Below are 18,840 nucleotides of genomic sequence, written 5' to 3'. Positions count from 1 at the left end.
CCAACTTTTCTACTAGAATAGCCTGGTACTAGAATACCAAATGATAACTGCTACACTGCAGAAGCACAAATAATGTACAACTCCAAGATCTACTTGCATTACGACCACAATGTTCTAAATCTTCTACTAAGTTAAAGCACAATAAAAAATAACTGTGATTTAAAGTCTCAGTCTACAGTTCTCTTGCCTGTCAAGGAGTCCTGATTTGTTGTTAATTTGTTTTGCCAGAGATTTTTTTTCTAGTTCCTTATGGCCACAGGCACATTATGCATACTATTTTAAAGTCACAGTTGCTTTACAAAGTAAATCTTGTGAATGGCTTGAAAGATAAAATAAGGAAATAAATTATTATAGATACAATTATTAAAGAAAAAAGGATAAAAGAGGAATCCTCTTTCCTTAAAAGTATGCTTGTGATTTGCAAACCAAAGGAGATTGTACAGGAGAAAGGAACTAACACCATCTAAGAATCTAAACAAGTACAACACAGTCCTTGCTGTGAAGTCCTATATCAGAATCAGACTTAAGAAAATCTGAAATAGCTTCTCCCATCATAGGGTGGTGATCTCACAAATGCACACATTGTGTAACAGAGCACAATAAGCTTTCATTTGCTAATATGAAGCACAAATGCTTGGCATATACAACACAGGCTTTCTACTACAAGGAGAGGGAGTGGTCATCTTAAGCATTCATGCTGCTCTATCCTATGGATGCTGGAGGCCAATATGGAATTAAAAAAAATAATCAACTGGTAACTTTTTTTTAAAGAATTTACTAAAGTGTATGACCATCTACCGTAAGTCCAATTAACAGTGCCACTCATAATGCTTGTAAAAGTCGGGCCTAGCACCACACTGGAAATCTAGGACTTGGGGCAGGTAGGTTTAAAAAATGAAACAAAAGTTAACCTGAGGATGTTCTTGGACAGTGATTGTCAGACAAGTTTTTGCTAAAGTATGGCAAAATATTTTTTTTATTTATTGAAAAAAATTAAAGAGCCCTTTCTATAGCAACACCAATTTTCTCAATATTCCAAGATAAGTAGCCTCTGGATGACATAAATGACAAGCTGTTGAGTGTCTGCCTGAACCCAGTATATACTGCTGAATGAGTAATCCTATATCTGCTACAAGACAAACCTTTGTCCCAATCAGTTTTATTTTTCTCTATTATTTAGCTGAAGTGAATGAATTATACTGTACATACAGGAACTCCCTATTTAAAAATGGGATGATTTCCTGGAGACTCAGCTCACTAAAATGAAAACCATTTTTAAATGTACAAACTAAGGCTTTCCTGCATGGATATCTGACAAACTATATAGGATTAGCTCTAGATATTTTTTTCCAACAGAAATCTGGAGATCATGTTACTATTTCTGTGGAGGCACAGATAGAAAGATGATCCAGCTAAGGAAGGTGATAAGATTTCTGCAGGACCAGCAGCAGCAAGTAAAACTCAACAGAGCAACTTTGGCTTAAAATCAATCAATCAATAATAAGAAAAATAATAAAAAAAATCAGGTTAAGCTGGTGCAAGTTCTCTCAAAGAGGTATTTTAAAGGGCTTAACCTTGCAGCAAGAGAGATCCAGGATCTACATCCCCTTCTCCCCAACCACTTGCCTTTTTTTCTTTTTAAAGAGTTACCACCTTCATTGCACAGGACTCAAAAACCATTCTCATAAGGTTAACTATCATAAATAATATGAAAACTATGTGCAACAAATACATCATATTTCAAAAAAAAATATATAAGAAAGTTACACCAAATTAAAAAGTAGCTTCGTGAATGAAGGTACTGCTCTAAGTGCACTTTCCCGGCAAGTGCAGCTAGTGCCTTGGTGCTGGATATGAAAGAAAACACCAAAAACCAGAGCGCGAGCCAGAGTTAAAAACGCTGGTCCAGTTTTAACCAGTCAAAACTGGACTGAGCAGAGACTAAATGATTTCTCAGTAAAGTCCCCTTAGGGAGTCCAAATGATGCTTCTTTATCCAGATTGTATGTCCTTGAAGAGATTGTAAACAATCTTTAAGACAGCTCCTTCCTTAAATGTCCCTCTGATTGACAAAACAAAGTTAGATTTATATTTTAAAAACAAGAAATCAAATTAAAACCAGAAGAAAAAAAAAAGAAAACACAGTGAGCTTGTTGGAGTCCATAGGAACCGGTCCGGAAGAGCTCAGAAAATGTGTTCAGATTTTTCTCCTGTTTTTAGTTGAAACTATACCAGAGGATGGACTGGGTGGCAGTTAGGGTTGGGAAGGTAATAAAGCAAGAGAACATGAGGGATGTGGAACTTGGCTCTGTGGGCATTTCATGTGTTTGCTTCATCGTCTGTGTCTTCTATTAATACTTTGGTGTCATGAATCTTTGACCTGAGAAAACAGGAAATTAAACTTTGATTAACAATTTATCAATCAATCAATCTTTATTTGGTCATAGATCAGCAGTTAAAACACAAGTCACAATTAATTAGGATAAAAGAGGAAAAATATAGTTGTTCTAAAATATCTAAAAAGGTTTAATCTGTTTTTATTTCCCTGACCACAGCTAAGTACTGTTGTGTAATTTGTACAGTAAGCAATAGTATTTCCATTAAACCTTTTTAGATATTTTAGAACAATTAAATTTTAATTATTTATTTATCCTAGCACCATAAATAGTTAACCCCACTTACTATTATTACTTGCATCATCTACCCCCTGACCCAAACATTTGGGGAAAGCACAATCTAAGCTAAAGAATTTTGGCTAGGAATATTAATATTTATTGAACTGAATAAATATTATATATCAACAGCTCCCTCTGCTGAATACTTGCTAGTATGAAAGGAACCCAGAAAACAAAGCAATTCTACTGAAATGGGCATTCATTGTAAAATCATTATTGATACAGAATAAGCAAAATTATCAATTAGACACTATGTTAAACAGTGATGCTCTATGATCAGAATATATTTTGCCCTGTTAAAAGCTTCCTGCCATAATAGCTTTATTTTCTAAACAATTTCAAATTAAAAAAAATCAAATAAAACCCAATACGGAGTCTGTTGGTATAGTGCAGTGACCTCTTTGTTTCCAATAATTATTCTAGTAGAAAACAAAGCAGAGAAAGCATAGAGAGCATGGCTTCTGGAATTCTTTCCAATCCCATTATAGCTGTAGCCATAAGACAAATCTGTATTTATTTCTATGTAGCAAGGCAATATACTGAATGTTCATGTGTGTGTTTCTGTCTTTATGCTATGTTTGCATTTCTATATGTGCATTGGGAAGCACAGGGCAAGTTGCATATGTTCTAATCGGGGTCATGTGATCCAAAAGTTAGGGAGCTTAGACTGGAGGAACTAACTAGTTTCTAAAGTGTTAATGGCCACCTGCCCTCTTGTAGGGATATAGTCAAGAAGTTTTTTAATGAAATGTTTTTCTTCACAGCCTCAGGTCAAATGTCAATACAGTAAGCTTTGTTACATCCTTTATTATAAATAAAAGTCATATTTTTGAGAAAGCTGTTTTTTAGATTTATTTTTAGATTATTTTTCAAAAACTCACCTTTCTCCTTTATTTTGGTCATTTAATTTTTACCACACAAATGGTACCACTCAATGCACGGTCTTTCACGTTGTTTTGAAAAATGTGGAAATTGAATTGTCTTTTTAAAATACTTTTACATATATTGTTGGATTTCAGCTATCTTTATTAGAATATGCATTTTTATAAAGTTTCTCTTGGTTTTAATCTTGAATTTTTATTTAGCAATTATAAACAAAGTTATAAACATAAACTTTTTTTATTCTTATGAACCTCTTTCAAATTTGCCCCCTTTTTTGGTTGTCCTTTATTTTATTTTATTTTTTGAAGAAAATATGGTCAACATAAATATCAGCCACTTTTAGACTTGACCTTTAATTTTTCCAGCTTTTTCCCTCATAGCAAATTTGGTCCTATTTATTTTCATTTTCAGAGAGTTTGTCTGCTGTTATACAGAGTTGTGAGGTTAATTTCTTTCTAACATTCTGTTAGAAAGAATCAAAATGGCAGGCTTGTAAAGCTCATCTTTCCCTGTCACCATGAAGAAAAGAAAAAAAATGTATGAGCAAATTTGAGAAAATTAAATAAAATGACATTTTGCTTTTGTTGTGTGTATAGGTTTATGTGAGAGCATTTAAATCTATATATTAATCAGGATCCAAAATCAGGAGATGAATAGGTATTTTTTGGCTTGCAAAGTAATCTTTAGATTCTAGAATCTGATTAGATTCTAGTTTGCATACAAAAGCTGCAGGGTTCAGGATCATTCTAATCTGGAAGGGGAAAAAATTCTGCTAGAATGAGAAAAAAAAATCTGCTAGATGCTATGAACACATGAGCTTGAGCAAGGAGCAAGAGAACTGAAAAAGTAATGAGCTTTTAGAGACCCAAGAAGGAATGAGAATAATGACTTGAGAATGGATTGGGGGAAAATGGACAAGGAAGGAAAGAGAAAAATTGAAATGAGTGAAACTAGAATGACTTCAGGAAGATACAAGTTCTTATATGAAAAAAAATAATATAAAATGTATTAATAGAAGGAATTAAAGAGGATGTGGAAGCTTCCTGGAGAGTAAAAACAATTGTGTTATAAACTGCTATATAAATACGAAGGCAAATAGGGAGTACAAAAAAGCAGGAGAGCTAGTCAAGTAACAGGGTTCTTAAATGTTCCAAGCTCATGGGGGCCATTCCAATTTCTGAGGGGAGAATACTTCATAAGGCAGGGGCTAAAGCAGAGAAAGCTTATCTTTTAATTCCCGCCAGTCGACCCTCTTTGGCTGATGGGATCTGCAGCATGCCCAATCTGTTGGATTAATTTGGACAGACAGAAACTCTTCTGACAAGGCAATCCCTCAGGTAACCTGGTCCCAAGCCATGTAGGCTTTAAAGATGACAACCAGCATCTTGAACTGCACCCAGAAACATACTGGCAGCAAGTGCAGCTCACTGAGTAGTGATGTTACATGCATAGTATAGCCAGCACCATTTATTAGCTGTGCAGCTGAATTTTGCACCAACTAAAGTTTTGGAATACTCTTCAATTACAGCCCAATGTGGAGTATGTTGCAATAATCTATGTGAAAGGTCACAAGGGCATGGGTGTAGGGTAAAAATAATCAAACAATACAAGTAGTCCTTGATTTATGACAATTCAGACCAGAACCTTCACTGCTTAATATGTACTTGTGAAGTGAGTTATCACATAATCACACCTGGATTTATGACCTTTTCTGCCACAGTCATTAAGCAAATCATAGAGTGGTTAAGTGAATTGTTTATTGACTTTGCTTGATAGAAACTGAGTGGGAAGGTCGCAAATTGCAATCATGGGACCTGGGAGGCTGCTACTGTTGTAAATATATGCCAGTTGCCAAGCACCAGAATTGCAATCACGTGATTACGGGGCTGCTGTGATAGTCGTAAATTACTTTTTTCAGTTTTGTCGTAACTTTGAATGGTTGCTAAATGAATGGTCATAAATCAAGGATTACCTGTACCACTTCAAAAAAAACCACAGCCAAGCACTGGAACTAAAGCCATCATTAAAAGTAATAAAACATGCAGGACTCACACCCATGGTAACCCATGCTTGGGGGAAAAGCCAGACTTTTAGAACCCTCTGAACATGGTCAGGGTGGGGGCAAGATCTGTCTTGTCAGGGTGAACAGTGTTCCATAGGGCAGGAACTGTCCTGCTTCCTAGGTCGCATCAGATGACACTGAAAGAGCTATGATTTCAAAAGAGTCTTAAAGAGCAATTCATATAGGACTAAAAAAGAAATATTCCCAGTCTCAAGGGATTCCAAAAATCCACAGCCCAAGTTTAAGCCTGTTCCTACTCAGTGTTGTCTGGCAAGTCTGATATATAATTTTGTATCATCTGGATACTTGATGATGCTTGAATCCAAATTTATTCAGCAAGCTCATGAAGATGTTAAAGAGAAGAGGTAGTAGCCCAGATTCCAACAAGTTCAGGTCTGATTGCTCCCCTACTGAATCCAACCACAGAGAAAGAAGGAAAAGCATTGCAGCATTATACCCTGCATTCCAAATTCCCACAAACAGGCTAGAAGGATACTCAGGTTGATGGGATTGAAAGCTATTGAAAGATCAAGAATCCCAGAACAGTTGCTCTACCACCATCCCAAATTCACAACAAGTCAACCACAAATGATATCAATGCTGTCTCCATACTAGGTCTTGTCCTGAAATCTGACTGAAAGGAGTCCAGATAATCAGTTTCTTTCCTTTTCATCTTCCATGAAAAGAAAAGATTGGAAACATGATTAAAATTGTCCAGTATACCTGGATCCAATGAATGTTTTTTGAGGAATGGGTGCACCACTGCCTCCTTCGATTATAGCATGGATCCAACTACCTGTCACCTCTCAAGAAGCCTTCACCAACTGGGAGTGATCTTGCATAGTAGATAAAAAAAATGAGTAATAAATGATAACAAGACTAAGGTAAAAAGCAAGAAAAAAATCAAAGAAGTACTTTGAATTTTAGATGAGCTTTAAGCAACTTAAGAGGATTTGCTGCAGCATAATTATATGGCACGTGCACTGTATTCCTTTACATTTCATAAATTATGCTGTGCGGAATTGGGAGGTTAAGAGATCTTACAATTTGAGGACAGAGGAAAAGTTGGATACTGGCTAGAATTTAAAACCAAAAGTTGTTTATTACTTTCTCAAATAATTATTTCAATCAAGAACCAATTAAAACTAGTAACAAAACAAATGAATTCAAAATTCTCCTTGAGAAATATGTGATAAAACTACAAGAAGTGGTATCAAAAGCTAAATCTCCAGAGGATAGAATAATAAGCATTACACTAAAATTATTTGGATAGGACTGCAGCAAATGTAGCATTAATGGAAGCTGAGATGGGAAAACTGACAATAAGAAAGGATGGCAAAATTCTTCATCCCTGTATGTCACAGCTTCACAAAGATAGTATGTAATAATACCATATTATCTTTCTTACCTAAGCACATATGATTAAAAACAGTGGCAACTTCCATATTTTGTAACAGGAGGATGTTGTTGTGAATGAAATGCATAACAGGAAAGCAATTATGCATTCTCTTACCCAGCTGCTGTAATTCAAGTAATCTGAGAGATATTATGTGGCTCCCAAGTTACCATGGCTATAAAAATATGTATTAAATTTAATGCTGTAAACTGCCTTTGATGTATTAGAATAAAAAGGTTTTTTATTGAAGTGATTTCAAAGTATTCCTAGTTGGGTTTTTAAAGATGACTGTATTTGATCTTTATTGAAATGCAGAAAGCAATTTATGGCTGTAGGAAAGGACTGCGGTCAGAAATGAATACAAGGTCATAACACAGATAATTATCTGGACATAAAACATGGCTGTTCAATTAGTCTCTAGGTGAAATTATGTTATATACAACTTCTCTGAACAGAGAACAGGGAGGCAGAAGTTGTTGAGATAAGAATTGCAACCTAATGCAACAAAAAAATATGATGTAGTACTTTAAAATTTCCCCCCAAGCAGAGCAAAAGCATATTGTGCTGACACTGGTGCTATTGTAGAATATACCTGTAAGAAGAGCTGTTTCTCTGATGATGATGACATTTAAAATGTTTAGCATCACCATCTTTTCTTTCTATTCATACTATTGTTTTTATTCTTCTATTTCTATTTCTGTTTCTATTTCTATTTCTATATGTATGTATCTATGTATGTATGTATGCTAATCCAGCACAAAATGGTGGAAAAAGGGAAAACACAACAATGAACATGACCTGAGTACAGCTTGCCTAGAGTTAAACACACATTTACTTAGAGAAGGAACTGTCCCTAGCTTTTATAAATCTGATAGCATATCCAATTGATATTTGAGTATATATAATAATAATCCTATAACAATCCTATAACAATCCTATCTTTCATCCACAAGACAGCAAGCTATTGGAGGACATGACTGAAGATCAATTGGGGAATATCTTTTAGCTAGCTCGGCATCTAGTCAGTATGTCCAGGCTACCAGTGATGGCAGTAGGAACAATGGAAGATGGTAGCTTCAACAGATTATCAGAAGACTGAGTTACACTTTGAATCTATGCAAAAGGTTATGACCTCAACCAAAAGATTTATGCAAGGTGCTTTGTTATAAGAGTTATAGCCCTGAGGGAGTTGGAATCACAGCAACTGCTTAATACTTCCCCTGGGTGTCATGCAGCTAGATTCATCACTCATTAGTAGTGAGTCACACCAACTGTTATGCATGTAAAATTATGCAGATTTGGTGTACAGACTTCAGCTCAATATACTTGGAGATATTAAAACAATCTTAATTCCACGCTACGTAAACATGCTTTATTTACATGAATAAAATCTGTATGCAACAGTTTTTACGATACACAGAGCAGGGCAATAGATTTATACTAGAATTGGGTTTGGACAAAATATGGATAACTACTGCATATAACTTGGTAAATTATATTATCCTCTTTGTACCAGGCATCTTAATAATTGAATCTAATTAGATGCTGAATGATCATAAGAATGTAAGAGGACAAGAACTATGTCACATCCTTATCACAAATTCTAGCCTTCCTACAGTTAAGAAAGTTTGGTACATTCTGCTCTTGTCAATAGGCACTGAATTAGTATCTAAAATAATGTCAACTTCACTTAGTAACTTAATGTAACTCTAAGTGTCTTTACATCAACCACAGATTTCTTCTCCTTGACAGAATGCCTTCAGCCCTGAATGAAGAAACAACTGCCTATGAATAAAGTTCAATCTACCAAAAAAATTCCATTTCTTGGAACCTGTAGGGCTCCAAGAAAAATGTGGCCTTCCTATGTCTGTAATCGAGACACAATTACTTCAAAGAATAGATAGCACCTTGACATAATACATTTTCAAGGTTGATGTTCCTCATCTTCCAAAATGGTGACTTTCTCCTGGCAAATACTGCACAGAGGGTGAGAATGAACCATCCCAACAAAAGAATAGCATCTTTTGAGTAGAGGAAAGATTGATAAAAGGCAGCACAATACAAGATTTAGAGAAAAAGATTTAAGACTCTCTGAAACACCAACATCTAATGCCAACAATCTTGTGGGTAAGGGGTATGCCTACATGACAAAAAATCCAGTTTATCAGATTTATCTCCAGTGATATTTAACTTCTGGCAACATGAATTAATTAAATTAAATTAAATTATCACATATTGTATATTAATTAAAATGCATTAAGAAAATGCATCTATACATGTTGTATATAGTATGTTTAAATGTGTTATGTATGTGTATACTTTGAGAGCAAGCAACTAAATTTCATTTTTAATGTGCCATTGTGCCCACAGTAAAAAATGACAATAAAGGTTATCTATCTATCTATCTATCTATCTATCTATCTATCTATCTATCTATCTATCTATCTATCTATCTATCTATCTATCTATCTATCTAATTCTTAACCTTAGGAAAGTTGGGTATCAGAAAGCAATGTAAACTAGCTTCATGTGTGGTGGAATGTAAAAGAAAAAAATGGCCAGCTTTCTTTTACTTCTCCCATATTAGATTTATTTATTAAGTCTAATTTAGCCTCTCCCAATTTTATGCCCTTCAGAAAATTCAGCACTCTCTTTGGTCATTCCAGGTAGGAATTCTGGAACTTGCAGTCCCACGAATATCAGAAGGGTAACACATGGAGAACAGCTCTTCTATTCAAATAAGAAACTCATTGGGCTATTGTATGACACATACTGTGAAGCAAGATGTGGTCTGTGCAAGGACACACTGTGGCTACGCTTCCAAACTCTGTTTTTCTGGCGGTTTCGGACACCATCTTCCTGGTCCATCATCTGTTCAAGCAGGGTCTGATCATCTGCATTCAGCGGTGCCACTGAAATGTCCCGGACGGCTCGGAACTCACCACAGTTATTCAGATGCTCATTCTCTAATCGGAAGAAATTCCACACAAACCGCCTACAAAGTGGAGGATAATAAGCAACTAAACCAAAGATTTGAAGCTATTAACATAGACTAAGACTAATGCATAAATGTATTTTACAAGGAAAATCAATTTTCCCCTTCTCCCCAAAGGAATGACAAAGAAGAAAACTAAGGCCAGAGAACATTTGCAATAATTTTCCAACTGACTAATTAATAGCATATGTAAATTGCTTGACAGCCTTTTAAAAAATTATTATTATTATTATTATTAGCCATCTAGCTCACCATGGGGCTACTCTAGGCGGCTCACAACCATAAAAAACAAAGAAATAAAAAGGAAGTGTAAACAAAGCGAAAGTAAAATAATAGAATAAAAAAAACAAGAAAAAAAACAAGAAAATACATCAATATAACTAGCAAAAAAGTAACTCATGTAAATGTAACAGGTCAAATACGAGAGGAAAAAAGATCTAAATTTCAGTATAATGTGAGTATTCATTGGATATTGAAGCCCAGTCCCTTTACTCAAATATTAAAACTAGGTATGATCCCCAACAGATAAACCCAAATTCTCAAACTGTGGTAAAATGCAAATTACATTTTCATAGATATTTTATAACCCCTGCTAAAAAATAATATGGAATTGTATTAATTAGCTTCTGGGATATTTCTAATAGTTATAAACGTGGAAGTTTCAAATCCTGATTGCTAGAGACCATATCCAGTTTCTGGCTATGCAGCTTCTGTTTACATTTTTAAATGCTGCATAATACTTTTTTTGAATGCTGCAAGTATTGTTCATCTGTGTGTGCTGATTTACAGATATAGAGAGAGAATAAAACATTTTTTATTATAGGAGATAAATGCAGTCATAATTATTTGCAAATAGGCCTTCCAAAGCTGAGTAATTATGCTGTTAGTGCAGTGCATCTTACCGGAAAACCTCTAGTGGTGCAAATACAGTAGCAATGATGTCACCAGCAAAAGGGTGAATTTCCATGGTAGTCAGAGAAATCTGGATAGTCCACGCAAAACGCAGAATCACATCCTCTACAATGGCACAGTAGTAATAGGCCTGTTAAACAGACAAAATATCCAACTGTAATATCAAGGAATAATATCCACCAAATCAACCTCCAAATAAATATCTACAAATAGAGATATCCAGTTCTTCATTTGCAAATTCTACCTTTGCAGTCAATCGGTCATTATCTTTTATATGGATATAAATACAGTATCACAGGAGGTGAGGTAAATTTCTAGCTGTTGACTTGGTTGAAGGATAAACATTACACTAACTAAAAGGGCAGCAACAGTTTCATTTCTGATAGTTTGCCAGTAAATAAATTTGATAATCTTTTCTTAACACAGGTAGTCTTTGACTTACAACCACAACTAAACCCAAAATTTCCATTGCTAAGCAAGATAGTGGGTTAAGTGAGTTTTGCCCCATTTTATGATCTTTCTTGCTACAGTTGTTGTCCCTGCAATTGTTAAGCTAGTAACATGTTTGTTAAGTGAATCTTGGTTCCCCACTGACTTTGCTGGTCAAAAGATCGCAAAAGGTAATCACATGACTCTGGGCCACTGCAACCGTCATAAATATGACTCAATTGCCAAGCGTCTGAATTTTGATCACATGACTGTAGGAATGCTGCAATAGTCATAAGTGTGAAAATGGTTATAAGTCATTTTTAAAGTACTGTTGTAATTTCAAATGGTCACTAAATGAATGGTTATAAGTCAAGGATTATCTGTATCCTGTTGTCAAGAAACTATAGACCTTTCAAACCATAACATATCATAACTTACTTGTACTGTATAATCTACTACAGTACTTGCAATAAAAATCTATTAACCAAAGACGACAATCATTTTATTTTTTTGGTTCTATTGTGCGTTCTTCTGCTGGACAGTAATATAACTGTAAGAAATACAGTATACTTTCATTTTATGTTGGTACCTAACATAAACATCTTGATGCTGTCTCTTGCTCCTAAAGGTTTCTACATATTATACATCCTTTTTTGCCAAACTACAACTTAACCAATTATTAGATTCCAGACATGCTCCCATCAGTTCAAACAAACCTAGGATCATCTCCAGAGCACCAGGTTATTGCTTTATACCGCTAAGAAGTGCGGATGGGAGGAGATGACGAGGGAAAATGTCTGCATGTTTGAGAGACAGAAACAGAGAAAATGAAAGAGGAAATAAATAGCTGCTAAGGTGACGGAAGAAAAATTGAAACAAATCTCTTTCTGAACTAATTCTTCATGTGGATATCTACTTATTTTTGATCCTCCAACTATAGTTCAGTTTAATTAGTTCTCTTTCAAAACACATTTTTAAAGATAGTGTCTATCTACAATCTAGATAATGCTTAGTTTAAACACAAATTATTAGCAGAAGCCTTCTTCAGCATGCACACTTAACAGTTGCAGTCTCCCATAAGTATTTCCAAATAAACACTGTCCATATACACACTTTTTGCGGGTATACAATCTCTTCCCGGAGGAAAGTATTTTCACCAGCGTTCTTGTCAAAAAGACCCCAGTCCATCTTCAAGTCCCAGATAAGAGTATAGCAGGAACTAATGAAGTAGAAGACAATCCACAAATAGAAGAATACTTGGTAGTCACTGTGTTTTTGAACTACAAGAAAGAAAAACAATAATGTTAAATAAGGCTATATAGTACACACCTCACTCCATAAAATGGAATTCAGTTAATCATGTCTCAAATTCCTTTTGGCAGCATATGGTATTTTATATAAGTAGCGCCCCCTATAACACTACATTTATAGAAATACTAGTATCTGCTTTCCACATCTATAAAAAGCCTTGGTTATTCACATCTGAATAACCACTTAGAATCTTATGAAAGTATAGTTGGTTAAAAGGAAGTTATCTTTACATGCTACAGGGAAAGATTACCAATGGCATTCTGCACCCCACTCCACAAAGGTCATAAACACTCATCTTTGTACTGGTGTGAAGATGTATGTTTATTTTTCTTTAAAGGATTGAGGTTACTAAGAGTTTGAGTATAGCTCTGCAATTCAGTGTTGTGTTCAAATATTTTAAATAGCTACTCCTCCTAAGTATGCATATTATTTGACTGTCTCAACTTTGTGCTCAACAGGCTGCTCTGTATATGTATGTGTGTGTTTAATTACAAGATGGTGGGGCTATATATGTAAGGATCCCATGACAAGTATAAGCACAAACTTGTATAGAATAAATAAAGCAATGAATACATAATGACCAATTAAAGAGTTTAAAATTACATGCAGATCATATTTTTAAGGTGGCAAGAAGAAAGCAACTACTCTAAAAAAAAAAACTTTATTGCTTATCAACACTTTGAGAAAGATCATGGGAATAAGCCAGAAGGTTATTGGAAGAGTGTTCTGTGGGTGGCTGAGACTAAAATAGCACTTTTGAGCTTGAATAAACAAAAAAAATGTTACGTTTAGGGAAAGGCATTCCAGCAAAATAATCTTATTCCATCTGTGAAACGTTGTGATGGCAGAATTGTGGTTTGGGCTTGCTTTACTATCTCTGGACCAGGACAGCTTGCCATCATTAATTTCTGAATCTTGCTAGCAAATTCTACAGAAATTTTAGGATATCTGTTTGTAAACTGAAGCTAAAGAGAAAGTAGATCACAACTCAAAACACACAAGTCCTGTGACCAAAGTACAGTTAAAACAGAAGAAAATTAATGTTTTAGAACAGCCAAGTCAAAGTCCTGATATAAATCTTAAGAAATGTTGTGAAAGGACAAAGTGGGTAATTCAAGGAAGCTCACCAACCTCCCTCAGTTGATGCTGATCTTTAAGGAGGAATGGGCTGAAATTCCTTCAAGCTGATGTGTAGGAGTGATCAATAGGTACCAGAAACATAGAAGAATTCTTTATTGGCCAAGTGTGATTGGACACACAAGGAATTTGTGTCTGGTGCGTAAGCTCTCAGTGTACACACAAACAACAGGTGATAAATCATGATCATAATCAGCATAAAAATACATTCATCATAAATCATAAGATACAACACTTAGTCATAGCATCCTATGATAGTTATAGGATACTAAAGAAGCAAACAACACAAATCATACTAGTATACTAAATAAAATGATTAATATAAATCTTAAGATACAAGCAACAATGTTAGAGTCATAAGAAGATAAGGAGATAGGTAATAGAAAAGATGAGAATAATAGTAATACAGCCTTACTAGGTAGTTTGACAGGGTTGTAGGAATTAGTTGTTTAGCAGTGTGGGGGGAACTGTCCTTGTGTCTAGTTATTCTGGCGAGCAATGCTCTATAGCAGGGGTGTCAAATTGCCGGCCTGCGGGCCGGACACATCATGACAAAACCATGCCCACCCCATTACCGGCAATGGGGAAAAAGCTCCGATACATCGCACAACATCACATGACGTCGCAAGTTTGACATGTCTGCTCTATAGCGTCATCTCGAGGGAAGACGTTTAAACAGTTTATGTCCAGGATGTGAGGGGTCTGTAGATATTTCCACAGCCCTCTTTCTTACTCTAGTATACAGGTCCTGAATGGAAGGCAGGCTGATAGCAATTGTTTTTTCTGCAGTTCAACTATCCGTTGAAGTCTGTGTCTGTCTTGTTTGGTTGCAGTGTCAAACCAGACAGTTCAATTGCAGTCATTATACTGCTCAAAGGGGAACACCAGTTAATGAAAGCAAAGGTTCACATATTTTTGCCATATGCAAATATCTAGTTTTGGATTATCTTCCTCAATAAATAAAGGAACAAGTATAATGTTTTTGACTCATTAATTTAAATAGATTCTCTTTAACTACTTTTAGAACTTGTGTGGAAAACAGACCACATTTTAGGTCACTATTTTGCAGAAATATTAAAAAAAAGGATCCAAAAACATTTAAGTAACTAAACATGAATTCTGGTTTGTTTTTTTCTTGTACTCTAAGAAAAATCACCGAGTGCCAGTATAGTGAAAGAGCTGGGATTAGGATCAGAAAGCTCCAGGTTCCAGTCTAGCTTCAGTATTCTAAATTACTTTGTTTCTGATATTATCCCTTAGGGAATCCACCTCAGAGTTGTTGCTGTACAGAAAAAAAAATGAAGAGGGAGTTCTATGTGTGCTGCTTTAAACTTTAGTGAAAAGATGAGCAATCTAATAAAATATGCAAATAAATAGCCATGGCTCACAGTTCTAGCTAGCTAGGAATGAAACAAAGCTCCTTATTTGTGCATAATACTAAGTAAATGACAAGAACCATCTGGGTTTGTTCAGCAATTCCTACTGGTAGGAAACACTAACTGGAATAGTTCAGCAGTACACATGACCCACAAGCCATCCACACATAAGCCAGAATTCCAGAAAATTATTATAATGTGCTCTTATTATAATTAATGTTTAATTAAGGAAGCTTTTTCTGCCTAAATTAAGAACATTTTTCAACTAAGCTTATTTGATAAATATCAAACTGCCCCATTCTGTGAAGAAATGATCACATTTTCTTTAAGCTTTCACTTATAGTTATTAAATAATGAATAATAATTAAAGAGACCTTAAGGTGGTTGTATTGCTGATTGAATCTGTGTGCTTTTTATAAACATTTTTTTAATATGAATGCATGCATAATTTTTTGCTGCATGCTGCCCAGATTCACTTCTTGTGAGATGGGCAGCCATATAAATTTGATAAATTAATTAAATAAATAAATAAATTTTCTTTTGTTCTTTCATTTTATGGAGTAGGGTTGGGCTAAGGAAGAAATAATCCCAAAACAGCAACATTGGAAACAACAAAAGGAAAACAAAACATGGATAATCTCAAAATTATTTTGTAAAAATATTCTGTAAGAATATTTTAAAAAAGGAAAGTATGTAAGATTTCACAAGAGATGCAAGCTCTGATTTTTAGAATGAAGCATTTTGATAAACTCTATTTAACGTGGCTTTTGATTGTTTGGTAAACTTATGAAACAATATTGGTTTGTTTGTTTCATTTATTTCCCAGCTATCTTGCCAGGGGTCCACTCCAGGTGGCTTACAATAATAAAAAGGAAGAAAATGAAAGGCATGTAAACAAAAGTAAAATAGTAGAACAATAAAATAAATATAATATATGAATAAATAAAATAAAATAAACAATGAAAATGTACACAATAAGTCAATACGATATCCAAAAAGATGGGCAGGTGGATAGCAGAGCAACGCGGGGGGGGGGGAGGTGGAGTCTGCCATCAATCCAATAGCCACCTGCAGCATGGACCTCTCCTATTTGGTCCCTAGGCCAACCAGAAGAGCCAAATCTTTAGGCTCTTGCGGAAAGATAGGAGGACTGGGGCAGATCTTAACTTAGAGAGTAAAATATATGGAAAACCTGATTTAAATAATCATACCCTTAGAATGAAATACTTTATCTGACGACAAAGTATTTATCTGAGACAGCCAGATACTTTCCAAGAATAGCTTGATAATAAGAAATCGTGAAATACGTTAAGCTCTTAGAAAAAATATTGCATAACTGCAGATCACTTTTGTTTTCTAACCAATAAGGATGTCATTAAATTTTTCTCCAGTAGATGGAAATGGATGCTTTTACATACAAAACATGGAATTCAATGTTGCATGCAAAAAAAATCAACTAAATAATAAGAATGTCATCATTCCACTTAGCAGCTATCTACCAGGGTATTTTACAACCAACAGTGAATAAAGATGCTATCCCTGGGAGAAAGGGGGAGCTTGATCCTTTTTTTTTTTAAAGAATAAATTCATGAAAATCATTCAGACTTAGTCAGGCTTATCTTAAATTCTACATATAGTGTACTAAATTAATGCAGTATACTTTTTACGCTAATATATATATTAAATCTGGATACAACATTGTTTCATCTAATTTTTACAAATGTATTTATATTTTATACAGTAAAATATGGATTTTGGGTGCATATTTTCCTATAATCAGACAAAATTGAATAGAGTCGCTTGACCAGGAGATAGGTGGCATATAAATTTAAATCTTTTTTTTAATAAAAAAAGTAAATAAATAACCTCAAAATATAGGTACTAATTAACTAAGTTTGTAAACTCAGGACCAAGTCAAGGGTGGTTAAAAGGTTCTTTGCTCTAGCCAAAGGGGGAAACAGCAGTCACTTTTTATAAAAATAGGTGATAGTTAAGTTGATAAAGATGCAGAAGAATATGTCAACAAAGGCATTCAAATACTGCTGAAATAAGGAAGTCCAATAAAAAAATGTATATAGGGAGGAGATTTTTCTCTCAGAGCTTTAATTGCTAGGCTCTTCACAAAAATTCTGCCACACAAATGCCAGTCTTTAAACATATTGCTCCCTCTAAGTGAACATGTAAACATTGAATAAATGAATATTCAAGTCCATTTTGTAGAACACATAGGATAAATATTTTAAAATTCAGTTAATATCAGCTGAAAAAAATTAAATCATTATTTTGCATCAATGGTTTTTGATTACAATAAAGTCCAGTTAAAAACAGGGTCTGCAATTTTATACAATCTAAGTCACATTTTGTTTGAATGGAGTGCACGGGATTATACCTAAAAACTGGATGGGAAAGGAAAAAGAAATGTGTCAGGACAAAAAACTTAATGTATTTACTCATCCCCACATATTAAAAAAATATCCTTCTAATTCATTCAGAATAACTTTTCAGTATCAGCTTTTGGAAGTGTTCTGAGGACCAAAGGTTGCCTAATCCTAAAACAAAACTATCCCTAATAATAATTGGGGAGTTATGGTAGAATTTAATGTGCAAGAATATATTTCTTTTTGATTTCGTAATCATAAATCTCAAGTAACAAAAGTGACAGTTCCGCTGAAACAGACCAAGACCTTGCAGCATTTTTCATAAATTGGTATATTTACTGTCTTGATAATTTTGATACCAATAAAACAAACATCATATATCTGCTCAACATGTAAGTTTTACTACCAGAATGTTTCTAGCCATAATGTAACAACCTCAAACTTTAAAGATGAATGCTAATAGTTGCATTCACACTTAATGATCAACTATAATATATGGTTATGTAGATATATTATATATAACCATATAATATATGGTTATGGAGTGATCCAATGCAGGGTGCCAGGATTTCAAAATAGCTTTGGGGAACAATAAAAGCCTCAGTTTCACTGAAATAGCAATCAGAAGCTAATTTAAAATAAACCTAGTTTTGCTAAACAAACCACAAAAATAATGCTAGCATGAAGTAGGCTTATTTAGAAACTACCTATAATTAATTTTAAGCCACAATACCTGGTTTATACATTATGCTAAGCCATGACACAGTGTCTATTCTGAAAGGGAGGGAGCTTAGTTAATATGGAACACACTCAGTATAAACTTACCACTATTATGAACATAACCATAATAACAGCTAAAATTATACTTATTCCTGCTTTATTGCTATTATTGGCTGCATTTTTTTTCTTTCAGAAAGAAGAACATTGAAGGGTGGATGCTTGCACTGCACAAATTCTTGGTCATACACCTAAATTACAATTATGACTTACTATTATATGCAAGCCCTGTGCACATCTCTTCATTTTCTTCCTTTGAAGATGACAAAATTAATATAGATCAATTATAAATCATTTAGAATAGTTTAGCAGTAATGAGCAGATTTAATTAGTTGCAACTAGAAACTAAAACAAAAACTAAATTGTTCTATGGTTCTCAGACTCTCTATTTTTGGGAAATGTCAAAAATGAAAGCTGAAAAATAAGGTGAGCTTCGCTTGGCCATTGAATTATGCATTTAATACTGGGTTTCCATTCTAGAATTCTTAAGTAAAAGTAAATGATTCTGTAA

General features: G+C 34.4%; 1 protein-coding gene across 2 annotated transcripts in view; it reads right to left on the bottom strand.

Annotated features, from left to right (window-relative positions):
* Positions 1-2,206: 2,206 nt before the first annotated feature.
* The window catches only part of XPR1 (xenotropic and polytropic retrovirus receptor 1), an 84,610-nt gene continuing 67,976 nt past the window's right edge, over positions 2,207-18,840 (bottom strand). For both annotated transcript variants that reach the window (XM_015811273.1, XM_015811274.1), the window contains exons 12-15: positions 12,464-12,630; positions 10,912-11,051; positions 9,788-10,009; positions 2,207-2,379 (exon numbers count right to left, since the gene is read on the bottom strand). In XM_015811273.1, the coding sequence (XP_015666759.1) occupies positions 2,319-2,379; positions 9,788-10,009; positions 10,912-11,051; positions 12,464-12,630 (590 nt within the window). In that variant the 3' untranslated portion in view covers positions 2,207-2,318. The remainder of the gene's footprint in view (positions 2,380-9,787; positions 10,010-10,911; positions 11,052-12,463; positions 12,631-18,840) is intronic.

This window comes from Protobothrops mucrosquamatus, unplaced genomic scaffold (assembly GCF_001527695.2).
Source record: "Protobothrops mucrosquamatus isolate PMUCROS unplaced genomic scaffold, P.Mucros_1.0 scaffold35, whole genome shotgun sequence".
NCBI classification, from domain to species: Eukaryota; Metazoa; Chordata; class Lepidosauria; order Squamata; family Viperidae; genus Protobothrops; species Protobothrops mucrosquamatus.
This window is presented reverse-complemented; position numbering and strand designations above follow the sequence as displayed.